General features: G+C 41.2%; 1 protein-coding gene across 2 annotated transcripts in view; it reads right to left on the bottom strand.

The window, feature by feature from the left end:
• Positions 1-22,582, bottom strand: part of mgll (monoglyceride lipase) — a 40,733-nt gene that overhangs the window by 6,962 nt on the left and 11,189 nt on the right. For both annotated transcript variants that reach the window (XM_070840301.1, XM_070840300.1), the window contains 5 exons: positions 16,546-16,652; positions 11,185-11,321; positions 4,388-4,498; positions 3,770-3,859; positions 704-919 (listed from right to left, as the gene is read on the bottom strand). In XM_070840301.1, coding sequence (XP_070696402.1) covers positions 704-919; positions 3,770-3,859; positions 4,388-4,498; positions 11,185-11,321; positions 16,546-16,652 — 661 coding nt within the window. The remainder of the gene's footprint in view (positions 1-703; positions 920-3,769; positions 3,860-4,387; positions 4,499-11,184; positions 11,322-16,545; positions 16,653-22,582) is intronic.

Below are 22,582 nucleotides of genomic sequence, written 5' to 3'. Positions count from 1 at the left end.
AAATGTCTCGTAATGCTGAAATAGCAAAAAAGAAATGAGCATCCACAAAGATATGAAGTGAACAGGAACTCTCTTTAACTGTCTTCTCTCTTTTCACTACCTCTCATTTCAGCTTTTTTTTTCGCTTTTGTCTGTCACTCGTGATTAACCATGTGTAAAACGAGCATGTGAACTTCCCTCTTTACGAATCCACATCCTCCTGCAGAACAGGGCGAATCAAGCAGCCTGCAGTCAGTCTGTCTGTCCGTGAATGAATTACATTTTAAAATGCACTATTTAATTATTTAAAAGGATATTATGTAGCCAAACGTGTCTATTGCTTCTTTTAGGTACTGGCCTTTCCCCATATGCTGAGTATGTTGCACTGAGTTTTCAGGTGTCAAAAGCAACAGTGAAAATCATTACACTGCTTGAAGTTGCAGTTTCTGTATCAGTTAATTACTTTTTTGCCCTCAAACTGTAGGAACTTCCCATGTGTCATTTAAATGTCAAAAGGCAGCCGTGTGATACATTGTTCCCCAAACAAAAAGAGTGTTTTAAACAAAGGAGCAGTGTGAACAAAATGAACAATGCTCACTTGATGCATCTTTCTTCTTACCTTATTTTACCAGACAGACCCACTGACCTTTCAACAAGCCTTTTAAAAAAGACTTATCTGATAGTGTTCAAATAAAATCTATTGTGAACAAACCACTGAACAAACCTTGATTTTCTTGTCTGAACTCGCAGCGTTCTCGTACATCATCTTGGAGCCTCTGATGTCGCAGAGCTTGTCAGCGTCGCCATGCAGGAGCAGGAAGGGCCAGCTGATGGACGGGATCTCTCTCTCGATACGCGCCGCCGCCCCCATCAGCTGCATGCCGAACGACACCCGAATGCCGCCGTGGAAGTTCAGCTCATCAGCATCGTACGCCTCCACCTGGCAGGACACGAAGAGAGGTCAGCGTTAAGTTGGTCACCTTAGATACAGGCCTGATTCTGATGTAAGCTCTTCTGTTTCTTTGAGTTCACAGACTACATTTTGAAGCCTTTGCACAACACAGAATCAACTCACAGCAAAAACCTTCTTTTTTTCTCTGCTTTTTCACTGAAGACACTTTGTACTTTGTATTTTGTATTCAACTTTTATATTGTTGCTTCAACTTTTGTATTGTACTCTGGTAAAGTAATTTCCTTCGAGATCAATAAAGTTGATCTTATCTTATCTTATCTTACACATGTCTGAGAGGTTAATTTATCCTTTGGTGATTTGCAAACACATTGCTTTTACTTAAATTCTCCATTTCTTTTCCTAATTTGTTTCATAATGTAATCATTATGGACATTCAGAAAGTGATGGTGTGAGGCCTGGATGTTTGTATCAAGCGTCTATATTTAACAAGCACAATACATTTTCTCTTTTAATGCAAATATGGAAGAAAGTCCAGAGAAAAACTGCCTCCATGGGAAAAGAACTATAAAAAGACCTCTGGGAAAAACGATGAGAGTTGTTGGAGAAAGGATCGTAAATAAATGGATGGAAGGCTTTTTGGAAAGAAAAATAAGAGACAGAGGAGGAGAGGGACACAGAAAGATGAGAGTAGATGTGGCACTTTACATTAATTTAAATCAGAGCTGAACAGCGTTTCTCTGACATAAAACATGAATACTTTCAAGTTCCACATGTGTTCCCACATAAGTCACACACACAAACATACACACACACCTATTCAGCCTTTATGTAAACTCAGCTGACGGCCCACTCTAACAGAAGCAGCTTCTCTCAGGAAACACGCGCTGCGGCTTTGAATAATAAATGACTGTAAGCTGAGCTGTGACACAACACGAGCTGCTCAGACGAGTCATGACACTCCTTAACAGAAAAGTTCTCCTTCAGAACTGAGATAACATCATCGTATAAGATCATATCACAAACATGCAGCTGGAATAAATGTGTTTTGAAGTGTTTTTTCTGACTACACTGTACTTACGTTTCAAAATAAAAGTACTCCATCCACAGAGAAATGGCTGCTATATATATATATATATATATATATATATATATATATTATGATATATTTTAGTACTTTTGCAACATGGCATAAGCAGAATTTCACTGTTGTAGCTGGTCAATATGTATATTGACCATATATATGTGTGTGTGTGTGTGTGTGTGTGTGTGTGTGTGTTATCTTGTGATGTGTAGCGCAGTGGAACCCAGTCTGGGGTCACGACCCTCCAAATGGTCACAAGATACCATACAGTTGTGAGATGATGACTGAGAGTGTAAAGAAGAAAAACAAGTCTCCTTATATTAATTTCTTGGACTTTTCTCACATCTTAGCTTTTTTTAAATGAAATATTGAATATTTTTACCTTTTTAGGCATCAAACAATTATGTAAATGAAACCATGTGAGAACTCTAGAGGGGAAATGACCCCCTACAGTGACTGCACAGAACAATCTCATAATCAGCAGTGAAACAAGGAGGATCTTTTTAGCGTGGCTTATATCCAAATGCACATAAGAGAATGTAAACACAGTTAAGAGTTAAGAAAGAGAGGCTGGCTAGCTCAGTCTCTCATTTCCTCTCATTTTTGTGTCTCTCCTTTACACATTCCAGCACAGACTCAAGGACAGTTACTAAGGGGATGGATATAATTAGAATATATAACTAATTAAAATCCAGCTTTACGTTGAACAAATCCAGTCAAGAACATTTGTCATCTGCCATCTTTCTTTGCTGTTAACTATCTTTTTTCTTCCAAAGATTCAAGCGCATTTGAATCTATTGTATCTGTCTATTATTGCAACAGGGAGATGAGCTGACACTACTTCCTCCAACGGACTGTGGGAAGCAGAAGCAGCAGGATGTGGGATCCTATTGTTACTATAAACTGTTTCTGAAAGGCAAGCTTTGGTGTGTCAATACTCACAGACGCACACAGGTATGAAGTGTATACACACACCGCCCCAGCAGTACAAAAACCACAGAACACGCACACACACGCACACCGGCACAAATATGTGCCGGTGTGCGTGTCTTTTGTCTCGCCTGTGGTTCATCTTGAGGTTGTGGTTGCAAACAAACTAAACTGCACAATTTTGTTTTGTGATCGCGTTGACCTGTAGGTGACATGGACGTCATCTGTTTTTATACTTACAAATAACACAATACAACCTTCCCAAGGTATTCCACACACAGAAACATTCACACACGCACGCACGCACACACACACACACACACTACAGTATGTGTCGCTATCTTTGTGGGGACTTCCCATAGACACAAAGTATACTGTTCCTAAAAAACACTAACCTATCCCTGAACCTGACCCTGGCTCTAACCTTAACCATCACCAAAAAATATTTTGACAGTATTAATTTTGTCAATAATAACAACATAGTTCAGAAAAACGATGCTCTCCCAGTGGGGTCCACCCAAATGGCCCCACAGAACACTGTGGGCCCCCATACTGTGGGAGTTCTTCCTGTTTTCTGATCCCATTAAGTATGTAATACAACAGCACGCACAGACACACACACACACACACACACACACACAAACTTGTTTATGTTTGGAAAGGAGCCAACGTGTGTCTTGTGGGGTGGACCGTCTAAAAAAAGTCAGTGCATGGCTTCACACACACATGCATATAAAACACACGCACATTTCCCCCTTGAGACCATTCTATTTTCTGCAACACCCACAGGTGATATTTCAGTTATATTTCAATTACAATACAGCCCTCCCAGCCAAACACACACCCACCAACATTTTGTCTCTCACCTGCTTCTTGTCCCGTGAGACCCATTTGGACTCGATGGAGCCCAGAGTGAGGCTGGGCAGCATGTGGTTCAGGACCTTCGCCAGAAAAACCTACAAACAGTGAAAAACAAAACACATTAAGCGTTTCAGTTTATTTTCACACATCAACACCTCCCTGAAAAATCTCTCTGTCTTTCTTTTCTCTCGCCATCTGCCTTGTGTTACAAAGAGGCACAGTCATGAAATTTTTGTGTGTGTGTGCTGCATAATTTCACTGCTTTCAGTGCGTTTCCACTGTATGTTTATGTCAATGCAGGTTGTAAAAAAACACGTTTTCTCTTGATTCAATGCAGATTCTGACACCACTTTTCAGTGTCTGGCCTTGAAAATTGGACACACCTGTTTATGTGATTCAGTAAGAGACAGCTAATGCTGCTCAAGTGGCACTTTTACTGATTCTCGAAACTCACAAAGTAAAAGGTGTCAGTATTATAGTCATCACCCGCAGCGGGGCTGAGTGGAGTAAGACGATTGATTCCTGGGTACTCAACTGAACAGGGTGACTCAAGTACAAAGGAAGGAGGAGAACAGAAGTGAAGAGCGGCGGAGAGAAGGAGCAGACAAGCGATTATGCGGTACCTTGAACGGTGTGGCTGAGTCTGGGTTCATCTGGACCATCGGAGCTATCAGAACCACTCCAGCAAAATCACTGGGCCTCTCACAGGCCGTCAGGATGGAGATAGCACCACCCTGAGAAAAGGCACAGAATATATATTTCATAAATGAACTGGAAATTCAGAGGATGAGGTATTTTTTTCCAAAGAAGAAAATAACAAAATCTTAATAAAACCCACGCGAGTTTCTTGTACCAGTTAGTTTATATAAAATGATACAAATCTATGTGCATCAAATAATCTACGCCATGTGCCGCAAGCATTCTGATTGTATTTTGATTGATATTTGTGTCAAACAAGAATTGCAAATGGTCCAGTTTCAAGTTATAAATAGCGGGTAACCTGTAAAAGTTAGAAGTTGCAAGATTTTTGTTAATGCTAGTCTACATTATTACATAGTAGGAATTGGACGGAGCAGCTTGAAATGAGGGCAGACTCTGCATGACTTTCCAGATCTTCAAAGGTAAAAAGAACTAGCTGTGAGCAATTAAGTTTCCCAGTGACCTGGACTGATGATGGACAACTACAAAGATAAGACATAGCAAAACACTAAAAAAAAGTGAATTAAAGCAACTTGAAGAGTTAAAAACACAAAAAAACATCCTGTTTCAGTGAGGGAAAGATGATATGTTACAGAGAACAGGGAGTGTCTTTTGTCTTCTAACAGGAGTGGGAAGGTCTTAGTAAAGTAGGTGAGAGGTTCTGATGCTAGGAGCAGTGGGAAAACTTCTCAGAGGTCAAGACGAACATAAAACAATCCGTCTTTTGTCCAAACGGGCCTGAATTTCCACCCTGCTCTTTTGTTGTTGTTGTTCTACAGACTGGGAGAGAAATGCGAATGTGAACCAACGGCCTTCGGGGCGTGACGTACACTGTCTGGCCGCGGAGAACAGCAGCGCAAGGCCACACCTTGGCCCCCACGCTGACATTTGGGATTGTGATTTAAATCCTGTGATGTAGGGCCGTGATAATTAGCAACTCCGTGGCAGCCAAGACTCAAATCAATTTGCCATGGTCCACTTTTTGTCGTGGTTTCACATATGCAACAAGTGCAAATGTCTTGCAGACAGACAGACACACACACATTTGAGCCCAGCGATTCTGCATGGGGGAATGTGTCCCTCTCTCTCTCTCTCTCTCTCTCTCTCTCTCTCTCTCTCTCTCTCTCTCTCTCTGGACACTAATTGGCTTCAACTTTGTTTATGTGAGTGTTCTTTGTCACTTGTGTGAATATTCATCAGGCTGGGGCCAATGACAGGCTCATTTCATGAAAAGAGGCACTAAAAGACAGAACATTTCCCACCAGAAAATCTCCCTTTCTATAGCACACACTCACTCGCTGCTTCCAGCATGCATATGCCCACACAGAGTTAAGAAAAAGAGGCTGGCTAGCTCAGTCTCTCATTTTTGTGTCTCTCCTTTACACATTCCAGCACAGACTCAAGGACAGGCTTAAACTGAAATGTCCACGTGTAAACACCACCACACACACACACACACTCGCAAACCAATGGGGAAATATCTCTTGGATGATTTAAGCTTCCCAAACTGGCTGATCAGCTCAACACATCTGCTTCCCGATAATTACAAAGATGACTGAGTGTAATTTGGTAATTTGGTACAAAAGCCCATTCTGGGTCTCTCTCTCTCTCTCTCACTCTCTCTCTCTCTCTCTCACTCACACACACACACACACACACACACACACACACACACACACACACACACACACACACACACACACACACACACACACACACACACACACACACATTTTGTCTAGTGGGCTCCAATGATAGAGAGATAAGTGTGAATAGGGAGGAGAAGAGAGAGAGAACAGGGACAGAGAAACTCTTTCTCTCTCTGAACTTTGGTTGAGAGGATGAATGCTGGTATTGTATGCTGTCTGTCCACTGACAGTGGGTGGACTTCAGCTGTCAAAAATTGCCTGAGGACCTCACATCCTGACATTATATGGATCATATAGATATCACGCTAACATCGCAAGCTTTAAATAGCACATTGACATTACATGAACTGAGGCTGCTGGTTAATGGACGTCTTAGACTAAATGGCTACATTATATAAATGAACAGCAGATAAACAGAGAAATACACTGACATGTTGCAGGCAGGCAAACTACTGGTGACAAACTACTCCTCCCAGTCAGAATTTGAATTTGAGATCTTATGCAAATAGTATGGAGATGAGAGACAAATCTCCCTCTCAGGCTGCAGCTGGAATAATAATGATAATAATCAATGATTGGGTCATTTACATTTGTGGCTATGTGAGTCTGTGAAGATTTATCTCAGTCATCTATCAATCGATCAGTCTTCATTCAATTAGCGCCAGTTCATAACAAGTGTTACCTCAAGACACTTTCCATAAAGAGCAGGTCTGGACCAAACTCTTTAATAAAGAGAGAGTGGTCCAAGTGGTACAATGTTCAGAGAGCGTTGCCTTCACTGGACTGGAGTTTTAATTAAAAATGTATCACTGTATCATCTGTTTCTTCATAACAGTCAGAAATAAAGAAGCTTTTTGTTTGACAGCAGTCGTGTTCATTTAAAAAAAATGAGTGATTTGGATTCAACAGCAAGATCATTCAGTAAAAACATAAATGATAAATAGGACAACAAACACACACAAAACATGCTAGAAAAACTGAAATACGGTTTAGCATGAGAAGAAACTGAATGAGTAAGAGAGTGATAAATGGTTGAAGAGCTGAAAAACTACGCTGAAGGCCCTGAATAGCGACAAGCCATTACATAAAACTCTGGCACTGAAGAAGTGGGACAAATGAGGCTTGGCCAGAGATACTTATGGAGAAGGAGAGAAATGAGGAAGAGTGAGAAGGAGCCAGAGCTGAAGGCATTTGTCAGATTTCCCATGAGCTGATACACATAAAAGTGCACCACTTCTTGTATTACTGCTTCACTGAACAAGATGCAGACAAAAGTGTGAGATAGTCAGTGTGGTGAACCTGACACAGATGCTGCAAATGTGTAAGTGGAGTTTGTGTTTTGATGAATTCAAGCTCAGTGTAAACCTACTTTGCTGAAAACTGACTACGGTGCAGGTGATGTATGAGGAGTGGGACTTCTTTACTGAATCTACACCGTGACTCTGCTAATTGCTCCACGGTCTCCTCAGGATGTTATCATTGGAGCAGAGTCTCTGCACGTATACAATCCACAGGCGGTTTCCATTGTCCTCATACAAGCAGAGAAGCAGAGGAACAGGCTTATAGAAACAGGATGAAGACTCTCAACACTGGGAAGCTGGGAAATGAAGCCTGTAAAAACACGGTAACACAATATTTGATTTGGGTTGGGTTTCCCAAACTCTGAGACTAGATTTGATTTGTCAAGGAAAGGAGAGTAGAAGAAAGGACAGGGAGGACAAATATGAAGTAGGACGAAAGGAGGAGAAAGAAATATAATGAGAGCATTAAATCAAAGGAAAATAAATGACAGTAAGAAATCAGAGAGGTACTGTGGGGGAGAAGATGACAGGAAATGAAAGCAGATGATGGCAGGACAGGTGGAGGGGCTTACATGACAGCTCAGAACGAAAATCTGATGAAATGACGCAGATGGAGGGATGGGCAGAGGGTAGAAAAGAACAGAGAGGAAATGAGGCAATGAAGAACAGTGACTTTGGTCAGCTCTGCATTAATATTTACAGACTCAAATGTCTAAACAGGCTCTCAGCCTCCATCTGGGAACCCGCAGTTGAATTTACACAAAACTGTTTGCGTCTGTGCTCCTACAACCTCGGATTGTTTTGATCACAGCCCTCGTCTTTGTATAAATAGAGTGCTGCTGCACAATGGGCCATAAAAGGTTAGCAAGAATTAAATGGAGTCATGTGAAAAGCATCTAAAAGTCCAACTGATGGTGATGACCTAATTTACACGAAGAAACTCTCATCTTGAAAGGAAAACAGTTTGATGTCACACATACAGCGTAAAGGCTCCTTAGCAGAAAATAATACATGGGAAGTAAAAAACAATGTTTCTATCTTGAAAACATGCGGCGTCTTTTCACAAATCATTAGACAATGTAGTAAATCCATTAAGCACTGATGGTGTGCTCGCTGTCTGAGAAGGCATTAAGTCTGCAGATACAAATGACAGCAAAATCATTCGTGCAATTTAACGTGTTTCTCACTTAATACGCTATCAGGTCATCAGAAACATTCAAAGTTATTAAGTGATAAATAAAAACTTCTTTCACTACATTATTTGACCTCGACAGGGATGGGTTTTTTAGCAAAAATAGTTTGGTTATTGGTAAAATTGGCAGGAATTTGAACATTTTTGAGAACACAGGATATCCCTAATTCAGCATGATCTTGAATTCCTGAAACAAGTGACAAGCTGTTAACACACATATCTCACTCCAAATGCTTTCTTCCAAACAGGTAGGTGATGGAGCAATCCATGGTGGCAGTCTTCATGATAAATTAAAAAAATATCTAGCTATGAAGACAAAGGTACTGTTATGATGAGGGAGTACATACACTAGGAAAAAGGCATTTCTCTCCAACCCAAAAGTTGTTCTTATAAATGACTTATTACTGAGCTACTGCATTAATGCATCATTTATTACTATTAAGAAAGATACAAATTACAACATATAAACTATGGCTTTATAGACAGGGTTACGAAACAAGTTGTGTTGAAGCAAAACGCTCGGTGTCTCGAACATATAAAGCGTTCGGTCTGTGAAAGTGTTCAAGTACTGTCGCTGCCAACCTTTCCATAACCAGTGCAATCAGAGACATATATTTTCAAACAATGTCAATCTCATTTTTCCACTAAGCTCGTCATATGTGCCGTGAAAAGCGTTTTTTTCCCCACTGCTGAATCCAACATGCCCACTGAGGCACTGCTGTGCTGCGAGATAACAAGGCTCCACGCTTCTCATGGCAGAATGGCTCTGTAATGAATTTGCATTCATCCTCTGAGTTCCCCGCTGAAAACTGTCTTCCAGCTGTGAGCTAAAAGACTAAAAACAGTTTGTTTGTGTTTGGCTGTGACTTACACAGGTGATGCCTGTTTCATGTTTTGTGACAGTGAAGTTTCCTCCTTATGATATTGCATGAAAAAAAACGGTCTTTATGAATAGAGTCTGAACAGAAACAAGTTCATGGGAGTACGCAGTGACTCGGTGTACGAAACACAGAAAGTAATCATTTATTATATAACTCAGCACTACTGTTTGTGCTCTGTTAGCTGCAGGAGGAGTTAGTGGGTCACAGAGCACAACAGTGAGAGGCTGTGTTGTTGGATGCAGCTCTGTTAGAAACTGAATAAACTGATGAGTTGAAAATAGTTCCCTGGCAGGCTGCGATGCTTTTTGTGTCCTCACCTAATGTAATTTCTCTCAACGAGAGCTCTAGTAGAGTGTGTATAAATTTCTTAACACCGCATTTGAGACTTTCTGATGCTGACTGCGTTGAATTTAACACCCGTTTAACTCCCCAAAAAAGCTTGTTTTACATTAAATTCAGCTGATAAAAGATCTGAAGCAATTAGAGGGAAGCTCAAATGGAAAATCATCATCAATCAAATATGTTAGTATGTATGATAATAAATGAAACTTGTGTGTAGAAAGAGTGTAGTTCCTAAAATGTCAAACTATTCCTTTAAGACTTAATGATCAAACTTTTCATTGAAAAATAATTGATGTAATTAATGAAACTAATCCTTAATTGAAGCCCTACATTATTCTCAAAGAAGGAAAGTTACATATTAGATATTTGGACCCCTACTGTTGTATTTACTATATTTCAATAGCTGTAGAAGAGTACATTTTTTGAGAAATTGAGGATAAAGGTGACTGTTTGCAGACTGTGCACACAGTCACCACAAAAGGTCAATAGAAATTACATGACATGTAACATTACATAGACTCCTGAACTGGCTGGGAAAACTGAGCACACACTCTCTGCTCTGTCAACAAGTGCAGCCACGTTGCCCTTGAGCAGGTCGCTGAACCTGTAACTGCTCTGTTGGAGGTTTTCTGTGACCAGCAGGAGCAGCTGCTGCAGGCTGTGCAGAATCTGTGTCACTGTGTAAAAGGTAAGCAGTTTTTTGGAGAAGAGCCAACTTAGCAAACCTTTCCTAAACTGTTTTGCTGGAGATGAAAGGTGGCATTTGTCTGTCACACTTTAGCACTGTGTCTGGTGCTTGGACTGAGCCAAATCCAATCAAACATCATTAAAAGCAGGGTATTAAAGTATTTTAGCACATAATACATTTCCTCCTTGAAAGTGTCAGTAATGTTAAATTGGATTCTATTGTTATTCTGCTGCCATTTAATCCAGACTTCATTCACTTCTGAGCAGAACACCATGCACTCTAGGTTTTCATGGCTGACTATTTGGGGACATAAAAACACATCATTCTGTACTGAGAAAGGAGCGTGAGCCATTGCTCTCATTTTAGAATATCACAGTGTCACAGAAAACCTCTTAACACTGATCTCGGTATTTTTCATTCCTGTGCTTGAGCAGGGCTTGGCATTCAATTTCATGCAGCTGTCGCTCTGTGTGTGTCAAGCACACTGCACCAGGAGCTCTGAAACAATATCATGTAATCACACGAAACAAAACAGGCAAACGGACCTTGATGATCCTTATTTGAAATACAATAATGTGATTGAAATAATACAAACCCACGTACTAACACGACAATCCTAGAGTTTAATTTGCAATTAATAGAGAAATACTGCCTGGGAAGTGTCTTACCATGGAATGACCGACGATGAAGATGGGCAGGTCGGGGTGACGGGACTTCATCAAGTCAATGTGCTGCAGGGAGTCTCTGATGTAAACCTGGAAGTCTTTGATGTTCATCCTGTCTCCTTCACTCTGACCATGGCCAACTGTGGACGGAAAGAGTGAGGAAGAAGAAGAAAAGAAGAAGAATAGATTGGTGTAAGGACTGCTGCAAGATATTTGCATACTCTGTAATTTTACAGTTTTGAGACTGTTTTAAGACCTCTGAGGGACAAAAATACACAATTTCTTTGGCAGAAGAGGCAAAGACAAAAATGTATTTAAGGTTTTCCTTGAATCAGAGCCACACAAGGCTGCACCACCGCCCACTACTACATAACATTTGAACAGCTGTCGTAGATGACTAAACAGAAAAAGCATACATGTATGCAGATGAGTATATTACTTCTTAAACTTGCATAGACAGACATTTGTGCGCCGTTATTAGATGTTTTTGATGTTTTAAGAACTAGCTGAAACTATAAACTAGGGATATCAGAGAAGCTTGAGACAGTTTCTCAGAACAGCTTTCCTACAGTTAAACTTTCGATTGTTGTTATTTCCAATATTCAGCAGGATTACAAAAAAAAAACTCTGTTATGTCAGCCAGATTTGCTCTGCTTTTAAGACATTCTCTCCCAGGGGTGTTTATTTCTGAACATGTGACAAATTGATTCATCTTTCTCTTTCCAAAGTGTAGGAGAGGTGGATGAAAGAGAGGAAAGAGAGACAGCAGTGAAAATAAGGAGGGAGGAAGTAGCAGGGAGGAGAAGGGTGTGAGCGAGATGTATCAAGGGGCAGGGAAAAGTGTGAAGGGAAGCAGGGATGAGAGGCTGCAAATGAGAATAAGGAAGGAAGGAAGGAGGGGTGGGGTGCATCCCAATTCCTTTAACCTCATCCACATTTATCTCACTTTTGTCTTTTTCCTCTTTCAGACGAGGTGTAAATTATATTTCACCTTCAACCATATTTCCACACGACGCCTTGTGATTTTCAGCCTCACATTTAAATGGAAAGGACGCTAACCAATTAAGATGTGTTTATTGCTGAAGACTCGACTCTTGTCCCTGACCGACATTATTATTCGTGATAAATGGGGAAGGTAACAGGAGGTCATGAGGAGAAAAACCTTTCTAATGAACGAAGAAAGTTCTTTATGGTTCAGCTCCACGACTCTGACCTAGATTGGAAAACAAATAAAAGTTTCTCACACTTTCTGTTATTTGTTTGTCCACTTCTGTATAAAACTTCAGTGATGTTGTTATGTGGTATCAGATCAGCCCAATCAGCTGAAGCGTCTGATCGCTGCCAAATTTCCGATAAAGTGCCAAGGTTGGTTTGTGTATCCAGAAATCCTTCCTCGCTCCGCAGAGCAGAAATGAGAGCAGTGGGACAGCCTTCAAGATGGTGCACCGGAAAGACCTCCAATCAAGCGAGGAGTGATCTTATTTCTGCAGCAGATAAAATGATGATTCAAAATGCCAACATCGATTAGTCTTCGTACTTTGCACATTTACTGTTGGCTTTGTGCTACAATCAACTCTAAAATCCAATTAAGTGACCAAGAAAATCTGAAAAATCATGTATATCAGAAGTGGCTTGCTTGTTGCAATCATACAGCAATGGATCTCTGCTCTGTCCTGCAGTGTTTGTACGTCTGTGCATCAGCTGTCTGAATGGCAAAGTGTGCTGACTGTGTGTGTGTGTGTGTGTGTGTGTGTGTTTGATCCAGCGTAATGACAAAAGATGTGGGTTCGGTGGAGTGTGAGTTCATCGATCTGACTTTTCCATCTCCATCTCATCGATATGAAGTCTCGCTCACTGCTGCCGTTAGTGGACATTGATTCAATGAGGGAACTGGCATGCACCCCTGGATAAGGGTGAGAGGAGGGCGAAAGGAAAGAGAGGGATGGAGGAAAGAAAAAAAGGGGGACGGAGGAAACAGGAAGACAAGAGGGTGAAGAAGACAGAGAGCGAGGAAGTGAATTGACGACCGAAAAGAGAAGCCAAGAGACAACGGAGGGAAGGCGGGAGTGGAGGAGGAGCGAGAGGACGAGGAGAAGACGACAGAGGAGGAGAGGAGAAATGCGAGTGACAGATGAGAGGAGGAAAAAAATATATGAAAATGTAAGTGTGCATGCATTCATACATTGTGCGAGCGCTCTCCTCGAGCTTTCTGCAGTAGCGGCGGAGAGGTGAGGCGGGTTGCCATGGCGACTACTGAACCAATAACACCACCGAGCTCCTAAACATTCGCAACATGTGCAGCTCACACCTTCTCGCTCTGTAATCCTAAGTGTGTGCGCATGTATTTATAAACACTGTGCATGTATGCGTGCTGTATATCCGAGGATGTCATCACACTGCATGTTTTTCTCCTCATCATCACAGAGTGGAAATCAATGTCCACTAACGGCAGCAGTGAGCGAGACTTCATATCGATGAGATGGAGATGGAAAAGTCAGATCAATGAACTCACACTCCACCGAACCCACATCTTTTGTCATTACGCTGGATCAAACACACATAAACACACATGCACACACACACACACACACACACAGTCAGCACACTTTGCCATTCAGACAGCTGATGCACAGACGTACAAACACTGCAGGACAGAGCAGAGATCCATTGCTGTATGATTGCAACAAGCAAGCCACTTCTGATATACATGATTTTTCAGATTTTCTTGGTCACTTAATTGGATTTTAGAGTTGATTGTAGCACAAAGCCAACAGTAAATGTGCAAAGTACGAAGACTAATCGATGTTGGCATTTTGAATCATCATTTTATCTGCTGCAGAAATAAGATCAATTGTGCGTGTTAATTACATACAATCAGACATCAACAATCATCACACCCATAAGCGGAGGCTGGTGTTCAAACAGAAAATAAAGGATAATGTAGTAAAAACGGTTAGTGATTGAAATAAGCTGGAAATATTTGAGAGACTGAAACCAGACAATGTTGCTTCATCAGTGACTTAAATGAGCCAATTGTTGTTGCTATAGATGAACTAATTGGCCATATTAATAGTTTCAGCACTAATCATAGCCTCAGTTAATCTTAGCAAAAGCGGCACTTAATGCACTTCAGAGTTATTGTAGCACTGCCATAACAGTCTGTGTAAAAGATGGTGATAAACTTCTAACTGTTTTTCTGGATGTGTGTTTCATGATGTGTTGAGTAGTTGGTGCATACAATGGCACAAAATGATGGATGATTTATAGCTTATTAAATGTCTATATTCCATCATTTTCTTGTAAAGTAATGAAAAAAGAAACATGAGCATCACCAAACCCCATCAGGCAGTTCCTGTCTACTGCTCTCTTATCTGTGCCTCTCCATTCTGATCCATTATGAATATCTCGCCACTGTCTGATACTAAAATGTCAGAGCAGAGGCAGTGTGAGTGTGAGTGTAGATGCACTGTGTGACAGAAACCTCCAGTCTGTGAGGTCTGGAAATGAAAAAGACCTAAAAGTCCTAGAATTAGAGAGAAAAACACGAGATGGGAGAAAATGTGCACAGAGGATGGAAAAGCAAAAGATCTCAACTGCTGAACTGTAACAGGAGCTGCCCAAGGCAACGTGTGTGTGTGTGTGTGTGTGTGTGTGTGTGTGTGTGTGTGTGTGTGAGTACAGGGACTTGTTCCAGTTCAGTGTGACATTTTACTGCCAGTTACTGAACAAACTGCTCCTGTGTGAGCAGCCTCAGCCATCCTCATCATTCACTTCCAGGTCTTTATCTCTACCTCTGTAGATATTTCCACACTTACTGTACAGCTGAGACTTTCTTTGTCTTCTCGTCCTTTGGCTCTATCTTCCTTTTGTCTGTAGTTTGCAGAACACACATGCTGCTCTTTTTCAGCGAGGCTCTTCTGCACAGTCACTTCACTGTTCACACATTCCTGTTGTATCTACGATCTGCCGAGTACAGCCACACACTACAGCCTCTGAGCTGAGCCGGAGGGGGGGGACTGCCTTGTCTTTGAGCACCTTGGTGCTGGACTGTATCAAATATTTACCTAATTGCAATAATCTACCTAGCAAGTCTTTGTGAGACATGAGCATGTTTCATTAATCATATCAACTGAAAAACATGCTTTGTACAAACTGTGGAATTGGTTTCATCCGTTTTCCACATAAAAATAATGACTGAGAGTCTACAGTTACTGAAATTCCTCCCAAGGGGAGACATGAATGTCTGTACTATAACTTCATCAGTCTAACGGTGAATAGACATTTCACCCAGAATCAGATCAGTAGGATTCATCCTCTGGGGACCATGAATGTCTGTACCAAATGTCATGGCAATCCATCAGACTGGACCGAACTGGTGGAGTAAGTGACAAATCAACCTCCTCAGAACCACAGATTTAACCATGATAGATATACACAAAAAGTTTTAGGAAGCATAATCTTCAATCTTGGATATTGAAGTGTCCTTTAACAGACCTTGCATTACCAGAGAACAGTAATATGCGTAAAAAAGGAAAATCACGATATCTATATCACTATGATAACTTGAATATCAGACTGCAATGAAATCAGTGGATGTACAAATGGAAGAAACGAGCAGCGTAAAGACAAACCTCCCATCAGCAGCTGTACAACAGCGTGTGCTGACTGCCTGATTATAACCCCTTCGCTGTGTTTTTGTGATTATTCTGTTACAACTTTCTGTTCATTTTTGAGTAATTTCCAGTTAACAGCTGCTACTTCAGCCCGCTCTCTATCACTTGCCTCTTGAAAGCTTTCATCTACTTTTTACTTGATGTATTATGGATCTTTGGGTTGTTTTTCCTTGTCTTAGTCATCTTCTGCTGCCGTGTGAGCATTTGAAGCCCATTAAGATGCTGTATGATATTGCAGCTTACAAATAAACCTGACTTGATGTGGCCTTGACCAAGGTGCTGAAGTGTTGCCTGCTTATGGTTATTAACTCAGAGCTAAGAGCTAAGAGCCTGGACCACAGTTAACTATGTGACTGGTCTGTCTGGAAACCCGCAGAGAGCCATAAGTTTCACTCACACTCAGCAAACTATCACTTGTAAAGTTTTCCTTGACAGTGCATTCAAAGCCTACACACACACGCAGGCACTGCAGCAGAACAATAGAGCCATGTACCACAGAGCCTAATTAATGTTACAGGCTTTATTCACTCAACAATTACCAAGGACAGAGACGGGGATGATAGGTTTTCTCTGAAGCTCGGCACAAGCTATTCTGTGTTTGAAGCACCGATGAACACATGAACAACCATGAGTGTTGTGTAAATGTATGCATGCATTAATGCAATGTAATGTGTGAGTGTTAGTGACTCACCGTGGTCGTGTGCAAATACCAGCAGGGACAGTTCCTTCAGTCTCTGTGCAATCTCATCGTACGGCCCACAATGCTCCCCGGCCCCGTGGACAATAAACACCAGAGCTCTGATGAGAGGAGGAGAGGAGAGGGAACAGTTGATTCATGTGTTTACAGAGCTACACCTGACTGCTTTTTAAAACAAACAGCATCTTCCTTCCTTGATGTATCAGACTGTTCTGGTTGAGGTACATCTCTCAGATTCCTCTCCCTCAGTACAGGAGGAGGGTAGTGGGATGGAGGAACTGATGGGATGGAGACGAGCTTAAAGCGCAAATGTACATGGAAGGAAACAAATACAATCTGATGCTGCGATAATCTGAATGAATCATCACTTATGGGCTGTTGGGGAATTTACTTTCAGGTAAAATGTGTATGTGTACTGTATATATAAATCTGTGTATCTCTACTGTGGCTACCTGTGTGTTTATGTGGGGGGGGATTAAGAGGTAGGATGATAGAAAACAAGATGAGCATGTTTCCAGAGATTAGCTGTGCTTCTGTCTGCCTCAACACATCCCTGCCTGCCTGACGACTAAACACACACTGAGAGATCCGCTGAAACCCGACGTGGCTCTTTAATACACACAGAGCTTTGACATTTCAGTTCTCTCCTTATGGAACATTCACATCTCCGACTTAAAACTACAGAAGTTATGGTTTGGTCATGTGAGAGTAACAAAGGCTGTATGCAAATATTTCTTCAGGACATTCAGTGGCTCAGTTCCCATATCCACATGCTTTTTTTTAAAAATGGAAATAAACGCTTCAAAATATCTAAATATCCTGACATTTCCTGCTGCTTTGAGGCAAAGCCATTTTGTTGATGAGGAAATGATGCAGGCAATTGCACTGGAATTTCATATCTTCCAAAAATTATATGGTATACTAATTTTTATTCGCATTTTTTTTTTTTTAGTTGTATTTGCTGATGTACAGTAGTTGTGTTTTAAGATGAGTGAGTTAATTCTGTGGAGACATACGTTGTGTGAAAGCAAAGCGGATCTGTGTTTTAAAGGTGTTTTCGTTTTATTATGAAACTGCAAGTAATTGAACTGGTTATTGACATTTCTATAATGAATGTATGAATGTATGAATGTATGAAATGGCAATGTGAAAACAGTGAATGAAAGTGTGGTGATGAACCTGCACGGAATTACCAGCTGAATCTGAAGCTCCCCTCAGCTTTACAGAGCTTTGAAGTGAGTTTCAGCTTATTGCTGTAAGGCCACAACTTTAGGGTTTTGGTTCACTCTCACTGCTCTCATAGTGTTTTCGGCCACAGCAGGTAGCTGTTTTCCATTAAAAGGTGCTAAAACGTATCTTATACTATTTGCTCAGCACCAGCACATTGTTAGTGAGTAACTGGTGAACATAGTGGAGAACAGATATAACAATGAATACAACAAAATAAGAAAGTAAGTGAATGATACTCAAAGGCTATGTAAGTTATATGTATTACAATACTTAAACTGTACTTAGACCATAGACTTGTGCTTTGTATAGGAAGCTTTGTAAGATGTCTGCTTTCTTTGTGCCTTGCAAGTACCTTGACAGTCTCACACACTTTGCGATTAGCACTTTTTCAAACGTGCCCCAAAGGTAAAGCTGAAACCAACTGTCAAAAACATGCTCTTTTCACAAAATAGACACATTATACAAAAGCTAACAGGAAGATCCCCTCTTAATTTCACCTATTACTTCCATTTCAGTCGGGGTAGGGAGATGATGACAGAGAGAATAGAGGTTCAGAAGGTATCATGTAAAGAAGTACATTCTCCAGAACGGGGCTTTAACTTCCATGTTTCCTCAAAAAGAGACACCTTTCTCTAATTAATGCAAGGTTTAGGTTTTACTTTGTCTATTGGTGAATACTAAGCAGTGGAGCAGCAGTGAAACGCTCCAGTGTTCTTCCTCTAAGCAGCAGCAGTGCTGAGAAGCCTGTGAGAGCTTCAATCAGCAGCAGCAGACAATTAGCCCAAATGTATTCAGCGACAGAGGGAAAGGGAACGGAGTGAAACGGGGAGAAAGTGAGTAAGAGAGTGAGGCGCGGTAAGACAGAGCAGAATAAGAGTAGCTGTTCATCAGGCTTCTTTAGCAAATCACTCTGATTTCACTCGCTGCTCTTTTCCTCCTTTTAGAAACCCATCGCCTCGGGCTGAGACTTCCTCTGCACTTGTTGGCTCGGAACAAGTATGTGTGTGACTGTCTGTGTGTGTGTGTGTGTGTGTGTGTGTGTGTGTGCTCTTGTATGTGAATGTGTATGTGAATGAGTGTCTTTGTGTAAGGCACAATGTTCTGTAACACACATGCCGAGGGGCAGCAGGGGATTAATGGGGTTAATCTGGGTTCATTGTAAAGACAACTGTACAGAGAACAATAAGCTGCACACTCCTCTAAAAACCAGACTTGTAATGGGACATTTGTAATTTACCATTTTTCTTTGTCTAAGATTCTCTCCATCCATCATTCTCTCTATATATCTTTGGTCTGCTTGACAATCTCTCTTTCTTCTTGTCGCACTTTTTTCTCCATCTTTGCTTCCTTGTCAACCTAAATTGTAAGTACGTCTCTGTCTAGTAAGTAATTACTAAGTATTCGGCTCAAGCGATAAGGTTTTGTGGATGTTTTTTCTTTAAAAGAAGGAGCAGTTATGCATTAACACTAAACTTTATCCTATAGTGTTCAACCCAAAGTGCACTATCACAGATGTTTTGATTATTACTTTAATCTTCCAGTAACAAGAAAAGAGGGTTTTCATTCTTCCTCATTATCTCTCTTCACCCTCTCTCTAATCTCTGGGAATTGGAGAACCACTTGTCTCCTACAGCAGTTTCAGTTGCTGGACAAACACGACTTACAACCGGCCTTATTAAAACAGAGAGCAAGAGCAAGTTAGTCCTCCCTCTGGCTCTGCTCAGAGCTATTGTTGCAGCCACAGAGCCTATTGCTTTGAACCTGTGTATTGTGTGAGCGTATCTTGTGCCCTGCAGGTCCTTTGCCGGGGGGTTCTGTGGCATTAGGCCGACTGGGAACAGCTTGCCTCATCTTGTGTTTCCATGCTACTAAGCCTCCATGCCCACATGCCAGTGTGTGGGTCTCTTCACCCTGCACCACACTGCTTGTTCATCCCTGCATTGTCTTTTGTTTTTTACACACATGCACCTTCTATCAACCACTGCATTCACACACCTGCATACAACACTGACACTGACATACACGCTAAAATACCAGACATGTAATGGGACATTTGTAATTTGCCATTTTTCTCCCTCTCCATCCATCATTCTCTAACTACCTCTTTGGTCTGCTTGACAATGTCTCTTTCCATCTTTGCTTTCTCTTGTCAGTCTAAGTTGTAAGTACATCTCAGTTGTTTCAAGTTTCAAGGTCTCGATTAATAATTACAGTGAAGCAGTGAAAATGAAATCTTTGTTCTCAGCCTTCAACAATGGTAAAACAAAATGTACAAAAGACAATCACACAAGTCAGAAAGGGGAAAATATATCCAATAGAGGTCTAATGACTGTAGGAAATAAAAAAGTCTGCATTTTTTCAAAGTTAGGAGGGTTTAACTGTGCAGAAACTGAATCTTAGCAGATATCTACATTAAGGCACTAGGCATCTTCCACATGCATCTGCAGGCCAGCGGTATTCAGGCATCATCATTATGTCAGCTGTGCAAAGCCAATCCACTATAGCTAAAAGTGTTCTAGTGAAGCTCAAGAGGCATTTGATCTGAACAAGTGTTACTTCAATAGACTGTGACATTTTACCACTTTACTTCGGCATCAACCCGAACGCCTCCTTACCCTCCCTCATGGGTCTTTGCTACAGAGAGGAACAATGACAGTCGTGTAAAAAGACTTTTTTTTTTACCAGAGCAGCTTTTAAAATGTCAAATGTCTTTTAAGCATTCCAACGAAAAGCAACCCAACATGGTTTCTACATCAATTTCACCCAAGATTCAAAAGTCTGAAGAGGTTGTGAGTGGCATCATCATCTACACCACTCTCCACACTCTCATGATTGGTTTGGCTTCTAGCTGCCGGACTCGGCGGAGAAAAAGAATCTTTAAAAGTTAAGATCTAGGGCCGTATTCACAAAGTGTCTTTACACAAGGAGTCCTCCTAAATGGTTCCTGGCAAAGAGTCTCCTAACGAAGGGGAAGTATTCACAAAGCTGCTGAGGCAAACTTTCATTGAGAGGGCGGAGTGGACACTGTGGTTTTGGATGACATCGTGATTCACTGCGTCTTCTGTGATTGTTTGACAGGTGACTGGTCTATGTCAGTGAATGTCAAATCAAAATATTCATCAATACGTAGGAGCATTGATTACATTAAATTAGATTAAATCAAATCAAATTAAAAGGGAAATTATATTACAAATTAAATTATATTAAAATAAACTAAATTAAAATCTTAAATCAGTGATTGTGTGAAATATTCTATGGTGACGTCTCAGGGCACATGAGCTTGTGCCTGAGGCAGCGGTTTAGGAGCTGGAAAATAGGCGACAAGTCTCATCTGGAGTTTATTCATGATATGTCCACTCATTTTGATCGTTGGGGTGCTGCAGGGGAGGTTCACTCTTATGAGGCTCTGCACAATTTGATTGTTCTGGAACAATTTAGAAACTCTGTGCCAGGTCACATCACAACTTATAATTTCGAGCGGGGTGTCAGGACAGCAGCTGAAGCCGCTGCTTTAGCTGATGACTACGTTCTGACGCTGAGTGCTGAGTGTCCTACTGCTCGGGGTGGCGGAAGACGGAGAAAATTCTTTGGCTGTTGATCTGGTTTAGAGAGGAAAAACAAACGCGGTGCTCCCGAGACAGGGCAGCGGAAAAGGGATTGTTATGCTTTCAAGGGCAGGATTTAGGAGACTGGAGTTGATGTTAATCCCAGGCCAGTGATGTTTGTTGCACCAATTTCTGAGTTTTCACATTGTCTTGCTGAGGGTTGAGGTCTTATTTGTCACACGTCTTGATGTTTCTTGGTCTGTTTTGATTTGGTGACAGGTTTCAAGGTTTTGCTGGAAATTGCATGTCACTGATGAGGTGAAAAACCACCCTTCAGAGTGATGTGTTAATGAGAAAGTGGGTGCCTCAGTGGGAGCTCTTTGTGGGTGAGCATGTTTACCAAGTTGTAGTGCCTTCTAGGATCTATAGCACAATGATTCTGGCCAGTTAGGTGTCGGTTGGCTGAAAAGAGACGTTTCTGCAGACATAAAGTCATGCCATACATGCCAGCTAACCAGCAAACCTGATCTTGTATTTTGTTTACGCCATTTGGAACTTTTGAAGGACAAATGGACCCCACAAAACCTAGTATGTCCATTTGACATATGACATATGACCTCTCCATTTCAGCATAAATTTGCTGGTCCATATTCTGTTGTGAAGAAGCGGTCGGATCATAACTATGTGATCACTACTCCTAACTGTAGATCATCTACTCAGCTCAGTCACGTTAATTTGTTAACACACTTGTTCTACACTCATGCACATCAGGAAGCAGAGTTATCTGGTAACCACCCAGCTTGTTTGTCAGTGTCTCTGAGTGTCAGGCAGCTTTGGAGAGTGTTAAAGTTATCATTTGTAATGCTTCTGTTTTAGCTGTGAAACAGTGGGGAAAAGCCCCTCAAACATGCAATAGATGCAAGTCATGTGGGAACAGGAGCAGTGTTGTTGCAGCCTAATGACTTGGGAGTGGAAAAGCCTGGAATGTTTCTTTCTTTTCCAAGAAATTAAAAAAAAACACTAGATTAACTGTTCTGTTATTGAGAAGGAAACACTAAGCTTTGATTTTTCAGTGTGTCCATTAATATAAGACAGCCTATCAGACAACCACAGGCCCAAAACAAAGCCAAGATCCTAATCCCCTTAATGCAATGCTGACTGGCTACTTCAAGATTATACAGGAACTCACAAACCTTCTGACGTCGAATTTTACACACCAAGTGAAAAATCTCAGGCATTTTAAGCATGCGGCTGAC

The sequence above is a fragment of the Pempheris klunzingeri genome, chromosome 11 (genome assembly GCF_042242105.1).
Source record: "Pempheris klunzingeri isolate RE-2024b chromosome 11, fPemKlu1.hap1, whole genome shotgun sequence".
Classification (NCBI taxonomy): domain Eukaryota; kingdom Metazoa; phylum Chordata; class Actinopteri; order Acropomatiformes; family Pempheridae; genus Pempheris; species Pempheris klunzingeri.
The sequence above is the reverse complement of the archived record's forward strand: the minus strand, read 5'-3'. Positions and strand labels throughout refer to the sequence as shown.